Source organism: Trichechus manatus, unplaced genomic scaffold, assembly GCF_000243295.1.
Source record: "Trichechus manatus latirostris isolate Lorelei unplaced genomic scaffold, TriManLat1.0 scaffold00251, whole genome shotgun sequence".
Classification (NCBI taxonomy): Eukaryota; Metazoa; Chordata; class Mammalia; order Sirenia; family Trichechidae; genus Trichechus; species Trichechus manatus.
The window spans coordinates 1,835,629-1,856,657 of NW_004444187.1; the positions used below are offsets into that span (position 1 = coordinate 1,835,629).

At 39.4% G+C, this 21,029-nt stretch overlaps 2 protein-coding genes across 2 annotated transcripts in view; both read right to left on the reverse strand.

Annotated features, from left to right (window-relative positions):
- Positions 1 to 5,916: 5,916 nt before the first annotated feature.
- CAV1 (caveolin 1) overlaps positions 5,917 to 21,029 on the reverse strand; it is a 59,279-nt gene continuing 44,166 nt past the window's right edge. The window contains exon 3 of the mRNA XM_004389639.1: positions 5,917 to 8,139. Within this exon, the coding sequence (XP_004389696.1) occupies positions 7,798 to 8,139 (342 nt within the window). The 3' untranslated portion in view covers positions 5,917 to 7,797. The remainder of the gene's footprint in view (positions 8,140 to 21,029) is intronic.
- CAV2 (caveolin 2) overlaps positions 7,994 to 21,029 on the reverse strand; it is an 85,900-nt gene continuing 72,864 nt past the window's right edge. Inside the window, exon 5 of the mRNA XM_012559487.2 lies at positions 7,994 to 8,139. The gene's annotated coding sequence lies outside the window, so the exon portion shown is untranslated. The remainder of the gene's footprint in view (positions 8,140 to 21,029) is intronic.

Here is a 21,029-nt window from a genome sequence, read left to right on the forward strand (position 1 = left end):
CTCCCGAAGGGATGAGATCAGTGGAGTTATCTTAGATGGCTGCTCACAGGCTTTTAAGACCCCAGACACTACTCACCAAGGTAGAATGTAGAACACTGTCTTTATAAACTGTGTTATGCCAGTTGAACTAGATGTTCCCCAAGACCATGATCCCCACAGCCCTCTGCCCAGCAATTCAGTCCCTCAGGGAGTTTAGATGTGTCTATGGAGCTTCTATGACCTTTCCTTGTACAAGTTGTGCTGGTTTCCCCAGTATTGTGTACTGTCTCACCCTTCACCCAAGACACCACTTATCTATTGTATAAGGCAAGGTTTTGAAACCACTGTATTGAACCATAAAATTTACTGCCAATAATTTTTATTTTATGAAAAATTATTTTCTCAGTGGAAAAATAACAAACCATTAATTCTGTCTTGAGGTTGCCCTTGCAGATGCTTCCTTGAGTTCCCTTGTTTATTCTTCAGAGACAAAGTTGCCCGGACTGAGTGCATGGCACTGTGGAGACAGAAGTCTATTTCAAGCAGATTTATTCACTCACTCACTTAATGACCTTGGGTAGTTGATAACTACCCTCAAGGAGGGCTCTTTTCTTACTCATCTCTGTCTTACTCATCTTTGTATTTTTTACAGCCCCATTGAACTCCATACATGCTGTTAAAGGAGTAAAGTGAACAACTATGTAAAGGAATAAAGCAAACAACTTTGACTAAGGAATGTATTATCGAATGTCTTTTAACCATTTACTGTTCTTTTTTCCTGCTTGATCACACACAATGCTATTGTCATACTGCCAAATGGTGCCAAACTTTTGCCATTTCCCCCAAGTGCATAATGAGTTTCTCTGTAAAGAAGTGCTTTGGAGCAATAGTCATGGGTGTTAAACCCACTGGGTAGCCTTGAATGAATTTTTAAACCTCACTGAGCTTCTGTTTCCTGACCTCTAAAACAGAGTGAATGGTATCCACTTGGTGTAGATAATAACACATAGGACATAGGAGTTGTTGGAAGTAATATTTGTGAAGTACTTGGCACATTCCTTGGCATATGGTATGTGCTCAATAAATGGAAGCTGTTATTATTTTGAGGGCAATATGAAGGGCACAAAGCAAAGAACAAAATCACTGTGAAAATACGAAGTCAGTGTCAAGCCAAATTACATCTATCAGTGTGCACATTGTGCTATGCATTTCACAGAATGCTTACTTTGTGTCATACAGTCAATAGAGCTTTCTGTTTTAGAGTTGGCAGGTAATTAAATCTCACCTTTTCCAAGAGCTTGTGCAATGCATTGGGGGATTCAACCAATATCCTTTCACAAATGACATTGACTAATGCCTGGAATAGTTTTATCTCATTACAGTTGGCATTATATTAATAAAAATGAAGGAGAGGAGTAGGTTTCTTTGTTGGCCATTCCTAATGTGGCTCAGACTGGCAGCTGTTTTTTTTTTTTAATGAATATCTTCTTCCTATTGCCAACACTCCACCCTTTATGCCAGTTTTCACGTTTTGCATTTCTGTTAAAGTACTAGGTAGGTGTGTAACTTACCCTTTTTGATAAACAAATTACTCAACTTTCTATAGAAATCAAATTCCTCATTCTGATTGATTTTATTTACCTTCCCCATGTCTGGAGCACTGGTGGCGCAGTGTTGAAGAGTTCGGCTGCTAACCAAAAAGTCAGCAGTTTGAATCCACCAGCTGCTCTTTGGAAACCCTATGGGGCAGTTCTACTCTGTCCTATAAGGTTGCTATGAATTGGAACTGACTCGATGGCAATGGGTTAACAGACTACCCCATGCCTAACTCTTTCCGCTCCTCTCTAATGACCAAAAAAAAAAAAAAACTACTTACTTGTAACTTTCTGGCTTTGTAGAAATTTGAGTGACTCATTACATAGTGGAATTGATGAAGTCAACAGCTGCTGGAAAAATGTGTTTTTTTTAAATAACTGTGTCAACATGTGTTTTCTATTATTCAAGTAAGAATAATATGTATATCAAGCCTGCATGGTAGTCCTTGCTAAATTTTCATTGGGGAAACTCATGTTTTGACATATCAAAATGTTCAAATGGGTATGATAGAGGAAGTCTTGATGGAGAACAAAATTATGGAGAAATAAAGTGAAGTGGAAGCAGAAAAAAAATTGCAAGCAATTGTTGATAATGATGTAATTTATTTCAGGATGGGTTAGGTGACTTCCTTCATGAAACAATCACTGGTAAAGCAGAAATTTGGCATCTCATGCCTTCATAGTGTCCAGGACAGGCTGACCATCCATTCATCTACCCCTCCAACAAATACTGAGTGTCTTGTTGTGGCAAGATGTCTGCCTCAGGAAGTTTACATTCTAAAGGGAGAGAAAGACTGAAACCTTATACAAAGACAAATAAAACATTACTAAACATGATATGTTCTGTTAAGGAAAGAGGCAGAAGGCTAAGATAGAGGTTAAAAAGGGAGGACTTACTTCAGCTAGGGAAGACAGACCTCTGGTTTGCAGTCTGACATGTAAAAGAGCTTGGAATTCAACACTCCCATCCTCACAACAAGAAAAAAGCTGAACAAACTGAAAATCAGCAAATCTCTATAGATCCATCAGAGAGCTGAGGTCAACAGGGTAAACTGCTGCCCTGAAAATTGGAGAGACAGGCAAAGTCAGAGAATCACAGTTCACTGGGAGCAGAAGCCGAGGAGCAGAGGCCCATCATTGGAGCCAGTATCAGTAGGAATGCTCAAACTGTAATAGACGAATTTCTGGAGGCTTTTTGTGGACTAACTTGAGAGCTGAAAATTCTGGGGAGCCCCTACACTTTCATGAGTTTTACTCTGGTAGCCCTACCAGATTCTCATGGTGAAGACTGGAGAAAAAAAATCCTTTTATGCTTCTGTCAGGGGGAGGGAAAAGGTAACAAGTTTGAAATACACTTAGAGCATTCTGATCTTCGTTCTGTTCCCTGTCACAAAGGCCAACCCTCAGGGGAACTTACTTTACCAAGGCCTTATCTGACCTGGGGGAAGGACAACTAGCCAACTCCAGCCCCCTCTAGGCTTCCTGTCTTATATAAGGAGAGGAAAAAAAGGTTAAGAAACTCTTCTGAAGGTCACAGCCCAGGAACTATACTCATAACCCGTTGCCTTTGAGTTGATTCCAACTCATGGCAATGCCATGTGCTATGTAGCAGAACTGAGTTCTGTAGGGTTTTCTTGGCTGTAATCTTTATGGAAGTAGATCGCCAGACTTTTCTTCTGTGGTACCACTGGGTGGGTTTGAACCGCCAGCCTTTCAGTTAGTAGTCGAAAGCAAAAGCCCACCAAAAAAAAAAAAAAAAATGATTTAATCATAAGTTATGGAATACTTCTGTTTCCTAATACCTTACTACTACATCAAAAGAGTTCCAGAATGATAGCTGTTGATTGCAAGACACAGACTCCAGTTAAGAAGGGATTTCTAGGGAAACACAAAACAGAGAAGACAAAAACAAAGACACTATACAAAAAAAAGAAAAGAAAAACACTAACACCTACAACTACAGCAAACATTATAAACACAGCCTAATTCCTAGCCATAAACACAAAACCTCACACTAAAGCCTGTTTATCTCAGTTTATATTACCCGATACATCATGTCTGACTTTCAATTAAAAATTACAAGGCACACTAAAAGGCAAGAAAAAAAATTAAGCAAGCATCAGAACCAGATGCAGATATGGCAGAAATTTTAGAATCATCAAACTGGGAATTTAAAATAACTATGATTAATATGCTAAGGGTTCTAATTGGAAAAAGGGGACAACATGGAGGGAAAGGCTTTTGGTAGGAGTGGGGAATCTTCGTTTTAAGAGAAGGAAAAAAGAAGATGGGAGCCAATATAAGTCGATTTGTCAGACATTGTGGGAAGAGGAGGGGATTGTGTTGATGGCTCCAGTAAGTTGGATGATGACTAAAACCCAGAAAAATTCATTGTTTCTCAAAGAACGGGCAAATTTGAGAGTGAATAAGAGAGTCAAGTAAATGAATGGAGACTCCTAGAGGAAAAAAAGAAGTGCTTGAATCTTAATTGTGAAGTGATTCTATTCCGTTTCTCTACCGAATCTAACTCCACTGAGATAACTGATTTTTTGGTCTGAATAAATATAAATATTATGACAACTTTCACAAAGTAATAGAGTTGTTTTGTTTTTTTCCCCTCACCATTATTTAAGTCTCTTTCCTGAAGACTGTCCGTCAACTTGCCACATAGTCATTTTATGGTCATGAAAGTCCCTAAACTATAATGTGATTGAATATACACTATTGTAAACCTTTTTTTTTTATGTTGTAAAAACTTATATTTAAACCCTTAAATCAGAATATTTCATAAGTCTGGGAGAACAGTTTTTGTTTTTAGATGTAAAAGTGTTTTAATTTGTATTTTAACTGCCAACCATATTGTTGACCATACTGAGCTAAAAAAGTTCTCAGTAGAGGTACAGCTTGCTTTCTGTTTTTTGACATTATCTCTATCTCTATGGTTGTGGTGCTATGGTTTAGCTCTCAGCCTCTGAAGCCAGACTGTTTTGATCTCTGCAAGTTTCCTAGGTGAAATGAAATTTCATTCCTTTGATTTTTTTTACTTCATTACTGACGAGTATAACTTTTTCATAGGATTGGTGGGTAAGTTTTTGTGAATGATCTTTTCATATCTGCCCATTTTCTGTTGGCATGCTCATCTTTCCTTTGTTGATTTATAAAAGCTCTGATGCTATGTGTATCGTATATATTGGAAAGACCTTATCTTACCACCTTATCATTTATTTTGTATTTGTTTCTACTGTTTTTGATATATAAAAGTTTAATATTTTCATGTATTCACAGCCATGAGCTTTTCTTTTATGGTTTTGTCTTTTGTGTTATATTAAGGATGCTTTCTCTATCTCTCCCCATTTCCAATTCTACAAATACAGATTATAATTTAAAAACCGGAACATTTAAATACTAGGGAAAGTGAGTCAGCGACTCAACAGAGCCCCACTCCACGGGGCTGGTGTGTATTGTTATGTAACTAACATTTACTTAAATGTGTGAAGTATGAGCTGTTTATTTCCAATATGGAGTAAAAATTTGTCTGAAATCGTGTCGTTACTTGTGCATTCAGAGATGGAGCTGCTTCATGTGTGTGGCTGAGCCCAAGTATAAATAAGTAGAGCCCTGATTTTGTTAATATGCATCCATTTGGAAACTCAATAAAACCGAAGGAAAGATGATCCTCATTTAAAGTTACTTCACTGATTCTGCTTGAACTTGGGGTTAATGCAGGATCTCTTGTGCTGCCCTCCTCAGAGGCATGAGTCCATGTCATGTCCTTGAAATGGATTTGTTGGGTAAACACAAGTCCCAGACCAGGTTACTAACTGAGCAGCCTCACAGGTTGCTTGAGAGCCCAGCAACGAGAAGGATTCTGTAAACTGCGTAAAAGGAGCTTCAGGGTGAGATAGATTCAAAGAAGATCCCCTTTGTGGAATTTGCTTTGGAAGGGGTGGATGTAAACTTAGTCAAAGTCAACAATACACCTCTTTTAAAAATCCCAGTTAAGGCATGGCAAAGTTCAGTGCATTTCCCTCTGAAGCAAATTGTGTCCTTTACCAAATGGGAATAATAATATCCATCACATAAGGCTGTTGGGGGCTCAAATTAGATAACGTATAACAAAGCATGCGGTAAACTGCTACACAAATCCTTGTTATTTATAACTTTTATCTGAAGTAATGCATGAATGACCTTAGCAGAAAGATCCCACTTAAATGATTTATTTATAATAATTAAGAAGTGAAAGAACCTTCCCTCCCTACAAACACACTGCAAACACATACATACACAGTATGGACATACTTAACACACACACTCATCTGTTTCAGGGAAAAATAAAAAAAGCTGACTGTGGAATTGTTAAACATTTTTATTGTGCAGACTTGTAATCTTTACAGGACATGCTGGATAAAAAAGTGTAAAATATATCAGTAAGCATATAAAATCTCAGCAATCTTTTGGACCAGCAGTTGATTTGCATGAGGGACTAAGCATCTATGTGGAACAGACATGTCTTAGGATACACAGTTTACAGAATGAATCAAGATACATCCGAAGTGATTTTCCTCCTCTAAAGGTAAAAATATCTTTACATTTAAAAAGTATGTAATATAGTACATTTTCAGTTATGTACACAGTTCAAAAGTAAAACTATGTCCATGCCAGTGTCTGTCTCAAATGCAAAAAATTAGAAGTAGGTAAGGGTTGATAAAGTGCCAGGAAAAATGAAAGAAGCCAAAAAATTAAGCAGAGTTCAAATATGTATATGAAAAAAAAAAAAAAAGCATAACTGAAGGTTAAAAAAATCCCCAAGGGCAGAATCACAATACAAACAGGAGGAATAAAAAGCTTTTGGATGTACCAGGCAGCTTTCTGTATAACTCAGGTTAACAGGTAAAATTCCTCAGTTTGAGTTCAGAAGAATTTGAACTTATTCCAGCAAAATTACCTCAATCTTTTATTACTGCCTCCTCCCCCATCTTCTTTCCCTCTAAGCAAAACAATGTTTGGATTAGGTCCAAAGCTCCTGGTTGGGGAGGGGCCACATGTCACAGCATAACACACGGGTTGCAAGTGCTCTACTTTGAAGGGGTTACATTTGCAACAACTGACAGTCTCACACAATGGCCTCCATTTTGACAGCCCTTCCCCGGAGGCCCGCTGATCAGCTGAAAAAGGAAACACAATGTTGAACCACTAAACCACCCCGGTGATGGATTAGTTTGGATTCAGGAAAGCATGATTATTCTTGAAAATAAACGAAGCTGAATAGACATGCTGATCTCATTCAGCTGATGAGAGGCAGGGGAAGTTGGCTTCTGCCCCAACCAGCCCAGAGAGGGCTCAGCCCCATTCGTCCACCTTAGTTCATTTCATGGTGTTACTGCCGACCATATGTGATATGGATCAAGATGCTGCAAGACCAGGCACAGAAATGCGCTTCACCAGACTCTGTATCTCAGAGTCAGAAACAAGCTTAAAGAACTAGGAAATGGAATTTCTAACTTTGGTCTTCAGGAAGGCTGCTGACCTAATGAAAGCTGATGAGTTAGACCCCGTTTGAAAAGGAAAATGTGAGAAACAGGAAGGCACTTGGGTCCTTTTATCTGTTTACCAAATATTCAGGCACAGAAGTTATAGGTTAAACTTTCAAGAAGGGTAAGGCATTAGTCGGATCATATGAATGCAGAAGATTATGTATGCTAACTTGATAAGGATCACTAGATCCCACTGGATCATTAAAGTGAAAGGCAGCAATCCACTAACTCTTCCGATGGTGAGTGGAGTTTGCTTAAAATCTGCCCACATACCTCTGTACCCAACAGCTGTAGTCTAAGATTCTTCTCTTATTATAAAATGATCAACATCTTAGAGTAGGCAGTTGAGGTTTCTTTTTTTTTCTCAGTTCTTCATATTCTTCTCAACTTCTGTTTCAACAGTATGTCTGTATCTCAGCCAATAAAACAATACTCCACATGCAAATTGAAAAGGCAGGGAAAAAAATGTAAATGAATTTAAAAAATTCAGACAACCAAAAAAATAGATGAAATAGCTCAGAAGAGATAAACAATAGTTATGAAATCGGAGAAAGTGATTTCTTTGTTCTGAACAAAGATATTCATTCATAAATTGTTGCTGTACTAGCAACTTGAGACCCGAAATTGGCACCAAGAAAATTAAAAGGAAAAAAAAAAAGATAGGAATACTTCTATCCTCGAAATGTCACTTATATTTCTTTCTGCATGTTGATGCGCATATTGCTGAATATTTTGCCAATGGCCTCAAACAGCGGGTCACAGAAGGTGTGGATGTAGATGGAATAGACACGGCTGATGCACTGGATCTCAATCAGGAAACTCTTAATGCACGGTACGACTGCCCAGATGTGTAGGAAAGAGAGAATGGCAAAGTAAATGCCCCAGATGAGCGCCATCGGGATGCCGAAGAGGGCAGACAGCAAGCGGTAAAACCAGTATTTCGTCACAGTGAAGGTGGTGAAGCTGGCCTTCCAGATGCCATCGAAACTGTGTGTCCCTTCTGGTTCTGCAATCACATCTTCAAAATCTATCTAAAAAGAAGAAGTGACACAACGTGAGTTTGGAATAGAAGACAAGAAAGAAAAAAAAAAAACATGCTACTCAGTATCCATAAATACATATTCGCTTGCATGTGTGGGTCCTGTGTGAGATGCTTGAAGGCAGAGCAACTCAACCAGCAGCATCAGCATCACTTGGAACTTGTTGGAAATACAGACATTTTGGGGCCTACCCCAACTACGCAACAGTTAAGCACTTGGCGGCTGCTAACCAAAAGGTTGGCAGTTTGTACCCACCCAATGGATCCATGGAAGAAAGATCTGGAAATCTGCTCCCGTAAAGATTACAGCCTAGAAAATCTTATGGAGAAGTTTTACTCTGTCACATGGGGTCACTATAGGTTGAAATCGACAGCACCCAACAACAACCAGCAATCTTATTGAATTTTAGGGGTTGGAGCCCAGGAGAATTTTTAACATGTTCTCCAGGTTTCTTTACCATGTTAAAGGTTGAGACTCACTGGGCTAGGGGAAACCAAATGGATATGATACAATTCCCTGCCTTAAAGTAGTACCTGGCAACACAGATAAGAGTACAAGGCGCTCAGTAAAATGTAAACAACATGGCGTAAGTTAACTGCACTGGAAGACAGCTACACACAATATCAAAGGGTCATTAGTTCATAATTGATTATTGACTCTTCAAACATTCAATCAGTAGAAATGCTTCAGGAAATTAGATCATTATAAGGTTTTAGACATCAAGAAGACTTCATGCAGGTGGTGGAAGTTGAGCAGGGCTTGAAAATTGGTATGATTTGGAGAGAAAGGAAGAACAGACCTTGGAAATGGTATGACCAAAGTCCTAAGAACAAGGAAGGGTGGGTGCAGTGAGTGTCACAGGCAAAGTAAATCTGTGTGACCAAGGCTGGAATAACAGGTTGAGGCCAGATTAGATTTTATTCTACATATGTTGTTGTTGTGTGCTGTCGAGTCTATTCTGACTCATGGCAACTCTATATGACAGAGTAGAACTGCCGTATAGGACTTCCTAGGCTGTAATCTTTATGAGAGCAGATCTCCTGGTCTTTTCTCCTGCAGGATGGCTGGTGGGTTCCAACTGCTGACCTTTTGGTTAGCAGTCAAGCACTTAACCAATGCACCACAGGCGCTCCTATTCAGCATATAATGGGGGGCTACTGAAGATGTTAAGAGTAGGGCAATGTAGCCACAATCCATGCAGTAATTTATCGATGAATTTGACAACAGTGTGCAGGCTGCAGAAAAGGGAAAAGAGGATCAAGGCAGGGAGATTTTGTTGTAACTCAAGATACAAGGGCTGAAATTGGATGAGTAGACATGGGGAAAAAAAGAAAGAGAGAAATGGGTCCCAGGGATGTTGACAGGAAGAATCCACAGGACTTGGTTACTTCAAGATGGGAGGAGAAATATCAGATTAACTTTGAAATCTGATCTTCCTGCTAGGGAGAAGAGAGGTGACATTAACAGCTAGAAGAAAATTAGAAAGGGAAGGCATTTGAAATAAACTTTAAGATGGAAGGAATATACAGTCACTATACCAAAAAGAATTGGTCGATGTTCAACCATTTCAGGAGGTAACATATGATCAGGAACTGATGATACTGAAGGAAGAAGTCCAAGCTGCACTGAAGGCATTGGCGAAAAATAAGGCTCCAGGAATTGATGGAATACCAGTTGAGGTGTTTCAACAAATGGATGCAGCACTGAGAGGACTCACTCGTCTATGCCAAGAAATTTGGAAGATGGTACCTGGCCAACTGGCTGAAAGAGATCCATATTTATGCCTATTCCCAAGAAAGGTGATCCAACCAAATACGGAAATTATCAAACGATATCATTAATCTTCAGCAAGTAAAATTTTGCTGAAGAGAATTCAAAAGTGGCTACAGCAGTACATCGACAGGGGAATGCCAGAAATTCAAGCCAGATTCAGACGAGGACATGGAACCAGGGATATTATTGCTGATGTCAGATGGATCCTTGCTGAAAACAGAATACTAGGAAGATGTTTACCTGTGTTTTATTGACTATGCAAAGGCATTCAACTCTGTGGATCGTAACAAATTAAGGATAACGCTGTGAAGAATGGGAATTCCAGAACATTTAATTGTGCTCATGAGGAACCTATACATAGATCAAGAGGCAGTCGTTTGAACAGAACAAAGGGATACTGCGTGGTTTAAAGTCAGGAAAGGTATGCGTCAGGGTTCTATCCTTTCACCATACTTATTCAATTGGTATGCGGAGCAAATACTCTGAGAAACTGGACAATATGAAGAAGAATAGGGCATCAGGATTGGAGGGAGACTCATTAACAACTTGCGTTATACAGAGGACACAACCTTGCTTGCTGAAAGTGAAGAGGACTTGAAGCACTTACTGATGAAGATCACTGACTACAGCTTTTAGTATGGATTACATACTAAACATAAAGAAAACAAAAATCCTCACGACTGGACCAATGAGCAACATCATGATAAATGGAGAAAAACTTGAAGTTGTCAAGGATTTCATTTTACTTGGATCCACAATCAACACCCATGGAAGTAGTAGTCAAGAAATCAAAAGACAAATTGCATTGGGCAAATCTGCTGTAAAAGACCTCTTTAAAATGTTGAAAAGCAAAGATGTCACCTTGAAGACTAAGGTGCTCCTGACCAACGGTATGGTGTTTTCAGTTGCCTCATATGCCTGCAAAAGATGGATGATGTATTCAGTCTTCAGGAAGACTGAAGAAGAATTGATGCCTTTGAATTATGGTGTTGGTGAAGAATGTTGACTATACCATGGACTGCCAAAAGAACGAACAACTCTGTCTTGGGGGAAGTACAACTGGAATGCTCCTTAGAAGCAAGGATGGTGACACTTTGTCTCACATACTTTGGACATGTTATCAGGAGGGATCAGTCCCTGGAGAAGGACATCATGTTTGGTAAAGGAGAGAATCAGTGAAAAAGAGGAAGACCCTCAATGAGATGGATTGACACAGTGACTGCAACAATGGGCTCCAGCATAACAATGACTGTGAGGATGGCGCAGGACTGGGCAGTGTTTTGTTCTGTTATACATAGGGTCACTATGAGTCTAATCAACTCGACTGCACCTAACAACAAGAAAATGTTTAAGAAGAGTTTCACTTTTGAATTAAACTCAGAGTGAGGTTTTGAATAAGGACAGATAATGGGAAATACCAGTGGTCCACATCTTATGAATCCTGTAGTAGTCCCTTTGGTGGCCACTAGGAGATGGGTTTGTAGTCACACAGCACTTAACAGCTACCAAGTGCTTCTCCATGCACCATCTCCCTGTGATCTGGGGTTTCAAACCAAGCTGGGAAGGAAAGTTATTGTCATTTGTTAAATGAAGAAACTGAAGTTCAAAGAAGCTTAAGTCAAACACACACAATGGCAGGGCAGAATGCAAACTCAGCCCTTTCCCAACAGCATTCTCATGGAGTAACTCTTTCATTACCATTGCATAAATGGTATGCCAGCCACTTTTTATGCCTCTGGACCTCAGAGGTAAGGCGTTATTCTGGTTCTATTTCATTTAGCATCAATGTGGGTCCCTTTTGAAATGTGTCAAGCTGAGCAGACAGAGTTGGAGCCTCATTGTTGTGTAGGTTGAGCATTCTGTTAGGTGACGCTTCCTGGATGTGTTAGCTTTGTAAAACTTTTGCCTTTTTTCCCTTTATTTCTGTGAGACAAGGCTTGCAAGCATAATTATGGCTTTCCTGTGTGATAGTTGGAGCCCTGCTGGCACAGTGATTAAGAGTTTAGCTGCTAACCAAAAAGTTGACAGTTCAAATCCACCAGCTGCTCCTTGGAAACTTGCTGCGGCAGTCCTACTGTGTCCTGTGTGGTTGCTGTGAGTCGGAATCAACTCGATGGCAATGGGTTTGGTTTGTTTTGTGTGTGTGACAGTTAGAAAGCCCTGATGGGTTTGTTTTGGTTTTTCTGTGTCTATTTTGAAAACCACAGGTTCCCCATGTAACCTGATGGAAAAGCGCCCACGATAAATTACTTATCTAGCTCTCGTTGGTACAGTGTCATAAAACATCAGTGGCACCAGAGTGCCATTCGCCTCAGTGATGGCTTGTATTACCAGATCATATTTCTCAAAATCCATATTAACCAAAACCAAACCGAACCTGTTGCCATCGAGTTGATTCTGACTCATAGAGACCCTATAGTACAGAGTAGAACTGCCCCATAGGGTTTCCAAGCAGTGGCTGGTGGATTTGAACTGCTGACCTTTTTGGTTAGCAGCTGAGCTCTTAACCACTGTGCCACCATATTATCAACCAAAAATTTAAACAAACTCAGTTATAAGCATGCATTCCAATACTGAAACATATGACATCAAAAAAAAAAAAAAATCAAGGAGAAAAAATGTAGTAATGAAAAGGATAATGTTCATCTAAAAATTAATTCTCAGGAGTTTTTATCCCTTGTCAGGATTTATATAGCCTAAGCTGAAGCATAGGATTAAAAAACAAAACAAAACAACAACAACAACAAAAGAGTTGGACAGAACCAGCTAAACTGCTTAGCAGTGTTGGCTATAGGAAGGGACAGAATAAAATTCCAAAGTCAAACAAGTTGATGACACTCCCAAGCTGAGGATCAAGGCATGAGGACTTGCTGCTTCCCTGGAGCCACTCAGTGGCAAGAAGCCACCTTTGTTTCAACGCAATGAAACTTCTTTTGGAAAACGTGCACGATGCTTACCAATTTTTAAAGTTCATGTTCTAGAACATTCTGTTTTTTTAATCTATTGTCCAATGTCCTAATAATGTAATATGTAAAACTGGTATGGCTGCAATTATGTAAACAAAGTTAAATAGATTTATTGTTGTCCCTCTCCCCCTGCCCCCCATTTAGATCTAGGCTCAGAGGCAAACACTTGCATGTTTTAAAAGGTTTTACAAAACATGTGACAAATCATGTCAGTCATTTGATGAGTTTTCTGTGCCATATATTTTTTTATTATGGGACTGTGTATTAGCATTGTACTCTTTCCCAAACCTATAGAAAACAAGGGCCTAAGATTTTTCTTCCATTCAACTTCAAGATGCTCTAAGAATTTTATTTGATTTTTTTAACATTTAGTACACATATTGTTTTATGACGTTGGTTAACAACCTCACGACATGTCAACACTCTCCCTTCTCGACCTTGAGTTCCCTATTACCAGCTTTCCTGCCCCCTCCTGTCTTGTAGTCCTTGCCCCTGGGCTGGTGTGCCCCTTTAGTCTCATTTTGTTTTATGGGCCTGTCTAATCTTTGGCTAAAGGGTGAACCTCAGGACTGACTTCATTACTGAGATACAAGGGTGTCCAGAGGCCATACTCTTGGGGTTTCTCCAGTATCTGTCAGGCCAGTAAGTTGGGTCTTTTTTTGTGAGTTAGAATTTTGTTCTACATTTTTTTCCAGCTCTGTCCAGGACCTTCTGTTGTGATCCCTGTCAGAGCAGTCAGTAATGGTAGCCAGGCACCATCTAGTAAGAATTTTATTTTTTAAAGATGGTCTTGTTTGTAAGAGCATTTGGAGAAGTCAAAGTTAATACGTAGAGCTGGCATCCTTAATCTGGAATCAAATGATAGGCAATGGTGGTCCATGACATCTAGAAATGGCACATATGTTTTGAGTGTATAATGGGAGAAAGTCCATCACTTTTCTTAGAAAATAGGGTCTATCATCAAAGGAGGCTAGGAAGCACTTTACTGGAGACAGGGAGGGATTCTTAGTTCTTTACAGAGTAGATTCTAGGAGCATATCTGCCTTGAATTGCTTTTCTAAGGTAAGGGACAATTACATTGGTTGACTGGCTATTGTGATCAGACACTTCTCATTTAACTCACAGCAACTTTGTAATATATTATTCCCATCTTACAGACAAAAAAAATTTGAGGTTTTGAAATATGAAGAAATTGTCCAGGTAAATAAGAGATGGGAGTTGAGGTTTGAATCTGATTTAATATCAACTATTTGCTCAATACGACACCACTTTTAAAAAATATTTTTCAGATTTTCTATGAGGTGATTACAGTATTTCCTAATTAAAAGACAAATTAAAAAAAGAACTTGGTGAATTTAACCTTTCTGGTAACTGTAATAATTTCCATAGCATGGTGTCTGAGGACAGTGTTACAATGATGCCATATATATAATCAGTCCTTAGTCCAGATATCTATGAACATGAGAGTGTGTGTAAGATTTCTTGACAATAACTATATTTTTCTAAGCAAAAAAGTAAATACTTTTGCCAATGATCGTACTGGAAAATTCTTAAACTTTCTTTTAAGTTGCTTAGAAAATTTCTGCGTGGCTGTTTTTTCAGTACTCTCCAGAAATTGCCAGTGATGATGATTTTTCCTCAAACATCCAAGCGAGTTCAGAGCAGGTCTCCAGGGGTAGGCAATAATATGACAAAAATAACATGTTGCATAAATATATTTTGCCACTCATCTGTCAGTTTGTTGTACTATGGTGGCTTGTGTGTTGCTGTGATGCAGGAAGCTATGCCACTGGTATTTCAAACACCAGCAAGGTAACCCTGGTGGACAGGTTTCAGTGGAGCTTCCAGACTAAGACAGACTAGGAAGGACATGGCAATCTATTTCTAAAAAAATTAGCCAGTGAAAACTTTATGAAGAGCAGCAGAACATTGTCTGATATAGTGCTGGAAGATGAACCCCTCAGGTTGGAAGACACTCAAAATACGACTGGGGAAGAGCTACCTCCTCAAAGTAGAGACGACCTTAATGATGTGGATGGAGTAAGCTTTCAGGACCTTCATCTGCTGATGTGGCATGACTCAAAATGAGAAGAAACAGCTGCAAACATCCATTAATAATCAGAACATGGAACGTACGAAGTGTGAACCTAGGAAAATGGGAAGCTGTCAAAAATGAAATGGAATGCTTGAAGATAGATATCCTAGGCATTAATGATCTGAAATGGACTGGTATTGGCCATTTTGAAGTGGTCAAGCATATGCTCTACTATGCTGGGAATGACAATTGGAAGAGGAAAGGCATCACATTCATTGACAAAAAGAACATTTCAAGATCTATCCTGAAGTACATTGCTGTCAGTGATAGGATAATATCCATACACCTACAAGGAAGACCAGTTAATATGACTATTATTCAAATTTACACACCAACCACTAAGGCCAAAGATGAAAAAATTGAAGATTTTTACCAACTTCTGTGGTCTGAAATTGATCACACATGCAATCAAGATGCATTGATAATTACTGGTGATTGGAATGCGAAAGTTGGAAAAGAAGAAGGATTGATAGTTGGAAAAGATGGCCATGGTGATAGAAATAACAGGGAGATTGCATGACAGAATTTTGCTAAACCAATGACCTATTCACTGGAAATACCTTTTTTCAAAAACATAAACGGTGACTATACATGTGGACCTCACCGGATGGAATACACAGGAATCAAATGGACTACATCTGTGGAAAGAGATGATGGAAGAGCTCAATATCATCAGTCAGAACAAGGCAAGGGGCTGATTACAGAACAGACCATCTGTCATGGATTGAACTGTGTCCCCCAAAAATATCTGTCAACTTGGCTGGGTCATGATTCCCAGTATTGTGTAATTATGTACCATTTTGTAAATCTGATGTGATTTCCTTATGTGTTATAAACTCTATCACTATGATGAGGTTATATGTGATCTCCTTATGTGTTGTAAACTCTGTCACTATGATGAGGTTATACTGATGACGTCTACAAGATTGGATAGTGTCTTAATCCAATCTCTTCTGAGATATAAAAGAGAGAAGCGAACAGAGACACATGGGAACCTCATACCACCAAGAAAGCAGCGCCGGAAGCAGAGTGAGTCCTTTGGTTCTGAGGTTCCTGTGCTGAGATGCTCCCAGACCAAGGGAAGACTGATGCATCACAAGGACCTTTCTCCAGAGCCAACAGAGAAAGCCTTCTCCTGGAGCTGATGCCCTGAATTCCGACTTGTAGCCTACTGGACTGTGAGAGAATAAACTTTTCTTTGTAAAGCCACCTACCTGTGGTATTTCTGTTAGAGCAGCACTAGATGACTAAGACACCATCAATTGCTCATATGCAAGTTCAAGTTGAAGCTGAAGAAAATGAAAACAAGTGCACGAGAGCCAAAGTACAACCTTGAGCATATCTCACCTGACTTTAGAGACCATCTCAAGAACAGATTTGACACACTGAACACTAATGAACGAAGATGAGATGAGTTGTGGGATGACATCAAGGACATCATACATGAAGAAAGCAAAAGATCATTAAAAAGACAGGAAAGAAAGAAAAGACCAATATGGATGTCAGAAGAAACTCTGAAACTTGCTCTTGAATGTAGAGTAGCTAAAGTGAATGCAAGAAATGATGAAGTAAAAGAGCTGAACAGAAGATTTCAAAGGCTAGCTCAAGAAGATAAAATATTATAACGAAAACTGCAAAGACTTGGAGTTAGAAAACCAAAAGGGAAGAACATGCTCAGCATTTCTCAAGCTGAAAGAAATGAAGAAAAAATGTATGACTCAAGTGGCAATATCAAAGGATTCTATGGGGAAAATATTGAATGATGCAGGAAGCATCCAAAGAAGATGGAAGGAATATACAGAATCATTGTACCAGAAAGAATTGGTAGGTATTCAAACATTTCAGGAGGTAGCATATGATCAAGAACCGATGGGTTTGAAGGAAGAAGTCCGAGGTGCGCTAGAGGCATTGGTGAAAAACAAGGCTCCAGGAATTGACAGAATACCAACTGAGATGTTTCAACAAATGGATGCAGTGCTGGAAGTGCCGACTCATCTATGTCAAGAAATTTGGAAGATAGCTATCTGGCTAACCGACTTGAAGACATACATATTTGTGCCCATTCCAAAGAAAGGTGATCCAGCAGAATGCAGAAATTATGGAACAATGTCATTAGTATCACATGCAAGTAAAATTTCGCTGAAGATAATTCAAAAACAGTTGCACCAGTACGTTGACAGGGAACTGCCACAAATTCAAGCCAGATTCAGAAGAGGACTTGGAACGAGGGGTATCATTACTGATGTCAGATGGATCTTGGCTGAAAGCAGAGAATACCAGAAAGATACTTACCTGTGTTTTATAGACTATGCAAAGGCATTTGACTGTGTGGATCATAACAGATTATGGATAACATTGTGAAGAATGGGAATTCCAGAACACTTAATTGTGCTCATGCAGAACCTATCCCTGAAGCAAGAGGCAGGTGTAAGGATAGAACAAGGGAATACTGTGTGATTTAAAGTCAGGAAAGGTGTGTGTCAGGGTTGTATCCTTTCACCATACTTATTCAATCTGTATGCTGAGCAAATAATCCAAGAATCTGACTATATGAAGAAGAACACGGCATCAGGATTGGAGGAAGACTCATTAACACCCTGAGATACGCAGAGGACACAACCCTGCTTGCTGAAAGTGAAGAAGACTTGAAGCAGTTACTGACGAAGATCAAAGACTACAGCCTTGAGTGTGGATTACACCTCAACATAAGAAAACAAAAATCTTCACAACTGGACCAATAAGCAACATCATGATAAATGGAGAAAAACTTGAAGTTGTCAAGGATTTCATTTTTCTTGGATCCACAATCAACACCCATGGAAGCAGTAGTCAGTAAATCAAATGATGCATTGCATTGGGCAATGTGCTGCAAAAGACCTCTTTAAAGTGTTGAAAAGCAAAGATGTCACCTTAAAGACTAAGGTGTACCTGACCCAAGCCATGGTGTTTTCAATCACCTCATATGCATGAGAAAGCTGGACGATGAATAAGGAAGACTGAAGAAGAATTGATGCCTTTGAATTGTGGTGTTGGCGGAGAATATTGAATATATCATGGACTGCCAGAAGAATGAACAAATCTGTCTTGGAAGAAGTAAAGCCAGAATGCTCCTTAGAAGCAAGGATGGCGACACTTCGATTCATGTACTTTGGACATGTTATCAGGAGGGACATCATGCTTGGTAAAGTGGAGGGTCATCCTCAATGAGATGGATTGACACAGTGGCTGCAACAACGGGCGCAAACATAGCAACAATGGTGAGGATGGCTCAGGACCAGACTGTGTTTTGTTCTGTTGTACATAGGGTCACTATGAGTTGGAATGGACTCAACGGCACTTAACAACAACAAAAACATAAATATATTCAGTCAGTAACTACTTTAGTCTTGAAAATTTAAGGTGACTTAAAAGAATTCTCAAGTACAGCAAATTAGATATAACTGAGTCAAAGAAAGCAAGGCAGGTTAAGGACACAAAATGGAGCCAGAAATAAAGATTTTCTCATCTAATAATAGAACGAGGATTTAATAGAAAGAGGGTTTTTGTGAGGATTACCCGAGATAATTCATGTAAAGTACTTAGTACTTAGCATGGGTCTTGTTGTTGGCTGCCATCAGGTTGGCCCCCAACTCATGCACAATGGGATGGGATCATTGTGATCCACAGAGTTTTCACTGGCTGATTTTTTGAAAGTTGATCATCAGGCCTTTCTTCCTAGTCTGTTTTAGGCTAGAGGCTCTACTGAAACTTGTTCAGCATCATAGCAACGTGCAAGCCTCCAGTGACAGACAGGTGGTGACTACACATGAAGTGCATTGGCCAGGTATTGAACCTGGGTCTCCAGCATGGAAGGTGAGAACTCTACCACTGAACCACACTGCCTTTAGCATGATGCTTAAGAGAACTGCATATAGTAAGTGCTCAACAAACAGTAGCATTCAAAAATTCTCTTGCTCTGAGTGACTTATTAATAGACAATTGTAGTAAGAGAAACTGTCAGCTGCATAGCACATAGTGGCTGTGAGATCAAACCCCACCAGTGGCTCAAAAGAACTAACTTCCTTTTGTAGTCATCTTCACAACCACCCTCTAAGATACATGTCTTTATTTACATTTTACAGATGAAGGTACTGCAGGAGGTTAATAAATTACCCAAGGTCATAGGGTTACTAAATGGCAAAGCTAGAGCTCCTTTTACTTCATGTGTGATCTCTTTTTGCTGACATATCCCTGGCACTAACAACTTTTAAGTAGTCTTAGTTGCTTAAGGTTCACCTAGATGGATATGCTTCTTAAAACATTTGCATTCTGATTATTAAAGGAATTACTCTTGTTAACTTTTTCACTATGTCAGGGCATCTGGTAACTAGGATGTTTTACATTTTTGGTACTGATTGTATTTTTATGGTCCCGCACAGTGTGTTCTCACAATGCTAGGCATCTAGCCAAAGACTCTCACTCGAATCAGCAGATAAGGAAACTGAGGCACAGAAAGATTAAATTGGGCAGACATTTTCAAGGTCCCAAGTGAATCAGTGGAAAAGCCGAAATTAGAACTCTAACTTCCTGATTCCCAGGCCTATGTCCAGCCCTGCAGTCCACACTATTTCCCTAGAAACTTCCATCAGACTCACTATGCCCCTTCTCTGCCTACCCCATTCGTTATCTCTAGGCCTCAAGTTAAGTGTCTCTGACTTGAAAGGTATTGACTTGAAAGATATCTCTGCATGAGTTTAGGAGAAATCCTTTTCACAAAGTGAACATAGACATTTTTGTATATCTATTTAGAGTGAGGAAATCTGGAGGAAACCTTTTAAAAAATATCCTCATTGTACATTTTGGCATGTATTCACACAATGCACTGAACCCAACACAATTCTGCTAAATGCTCAGTCATTCCATTTAAAGGCAGCTCTTAAATTTCACGTCAATCAAAGCACAGTTGCTCCAGGAGATTCACAGATATTTAAAGCTGAAGGTGTCCTTAAAGAAATGGAGTCCCATTTGGGATAAAGAAATTGGTGGCCAAAGCTGTCCGATGATGGTCAAGGATACCTTCCCATTTAATGGCAGACACAAGACTGGAACTCAAGCTTAGGAACCTTCCTTGCCTCTCCCAGTATGTTTGCTGTCCCCATATATCCTCCATCAGTCTGGCTGCTACATTCCGTGGCCAGTGCAAAAGGCAGCTGGGACTGTGTCTGAACTTGAACATCATCTTGCTCACAAGAGGTCCCATATGTCTACTGTCTGAATGGGTGGTGGTGCCTCTCTATAACTTTCCCCAACGTGCTCAGCGTTCACGTGCATCATAAGTTTGATTTATCCCTCTTCAAAAGTATCACTTCTGAGTCCTGTTTCCTTGGGGACCCACTCTGCTCACCCTTCTGCAAGAGGGCTGGTCTTGCCTGGAACAGCACTTTATCTCTTGGCTGAGATTTGAAGCAAAACAGGAACTAGGTATTTCTTTAAAAAACAAACAAAAAGAGGTGCAGGGATGCCTCAGATGAGGTTGAGCTGTTCCTTCAAGGACTGATTTTCCGTTCTGTAATCTATGGAACAAGTTGCCCTTCTGGCAAGAATCACTGTGCAGACTTCAAGATCAAAAGCATAAAAATGTGCTCCAGTGATATTTCTGTGTCTTAATAGATGCTTTATAAGGAGCCAACAGTTTATATTACTAGATTTTTATAAATGACATTAAATACCTTTGTGCAACATTGGCTTATGGTGCTACATTTTCAGAAACATAAGTTAACAAAAATCTAGCAGCAGACGTCAAGAAAAGCAATCTGTCTTGTTGTGTTTTGATAATACTTGGCTAGTGTGGTAAATCTCAGTAGATTTCATCCTGTTAATGTATCTGAAGGCAGTATTTTAAAAAGAGTTTATATGTGCAAAGGATTAAAAAAAAAAAGCATGGGATCATTTATGTCTCAAAATTGGGATTTTTTTTTAAATTGTATTTTAGATGAAGGTTTATAGAACAGTTTCTCATTAAACTGTTAGTACACATATTGTTTTATGACAATGGTTAACAACCCCAC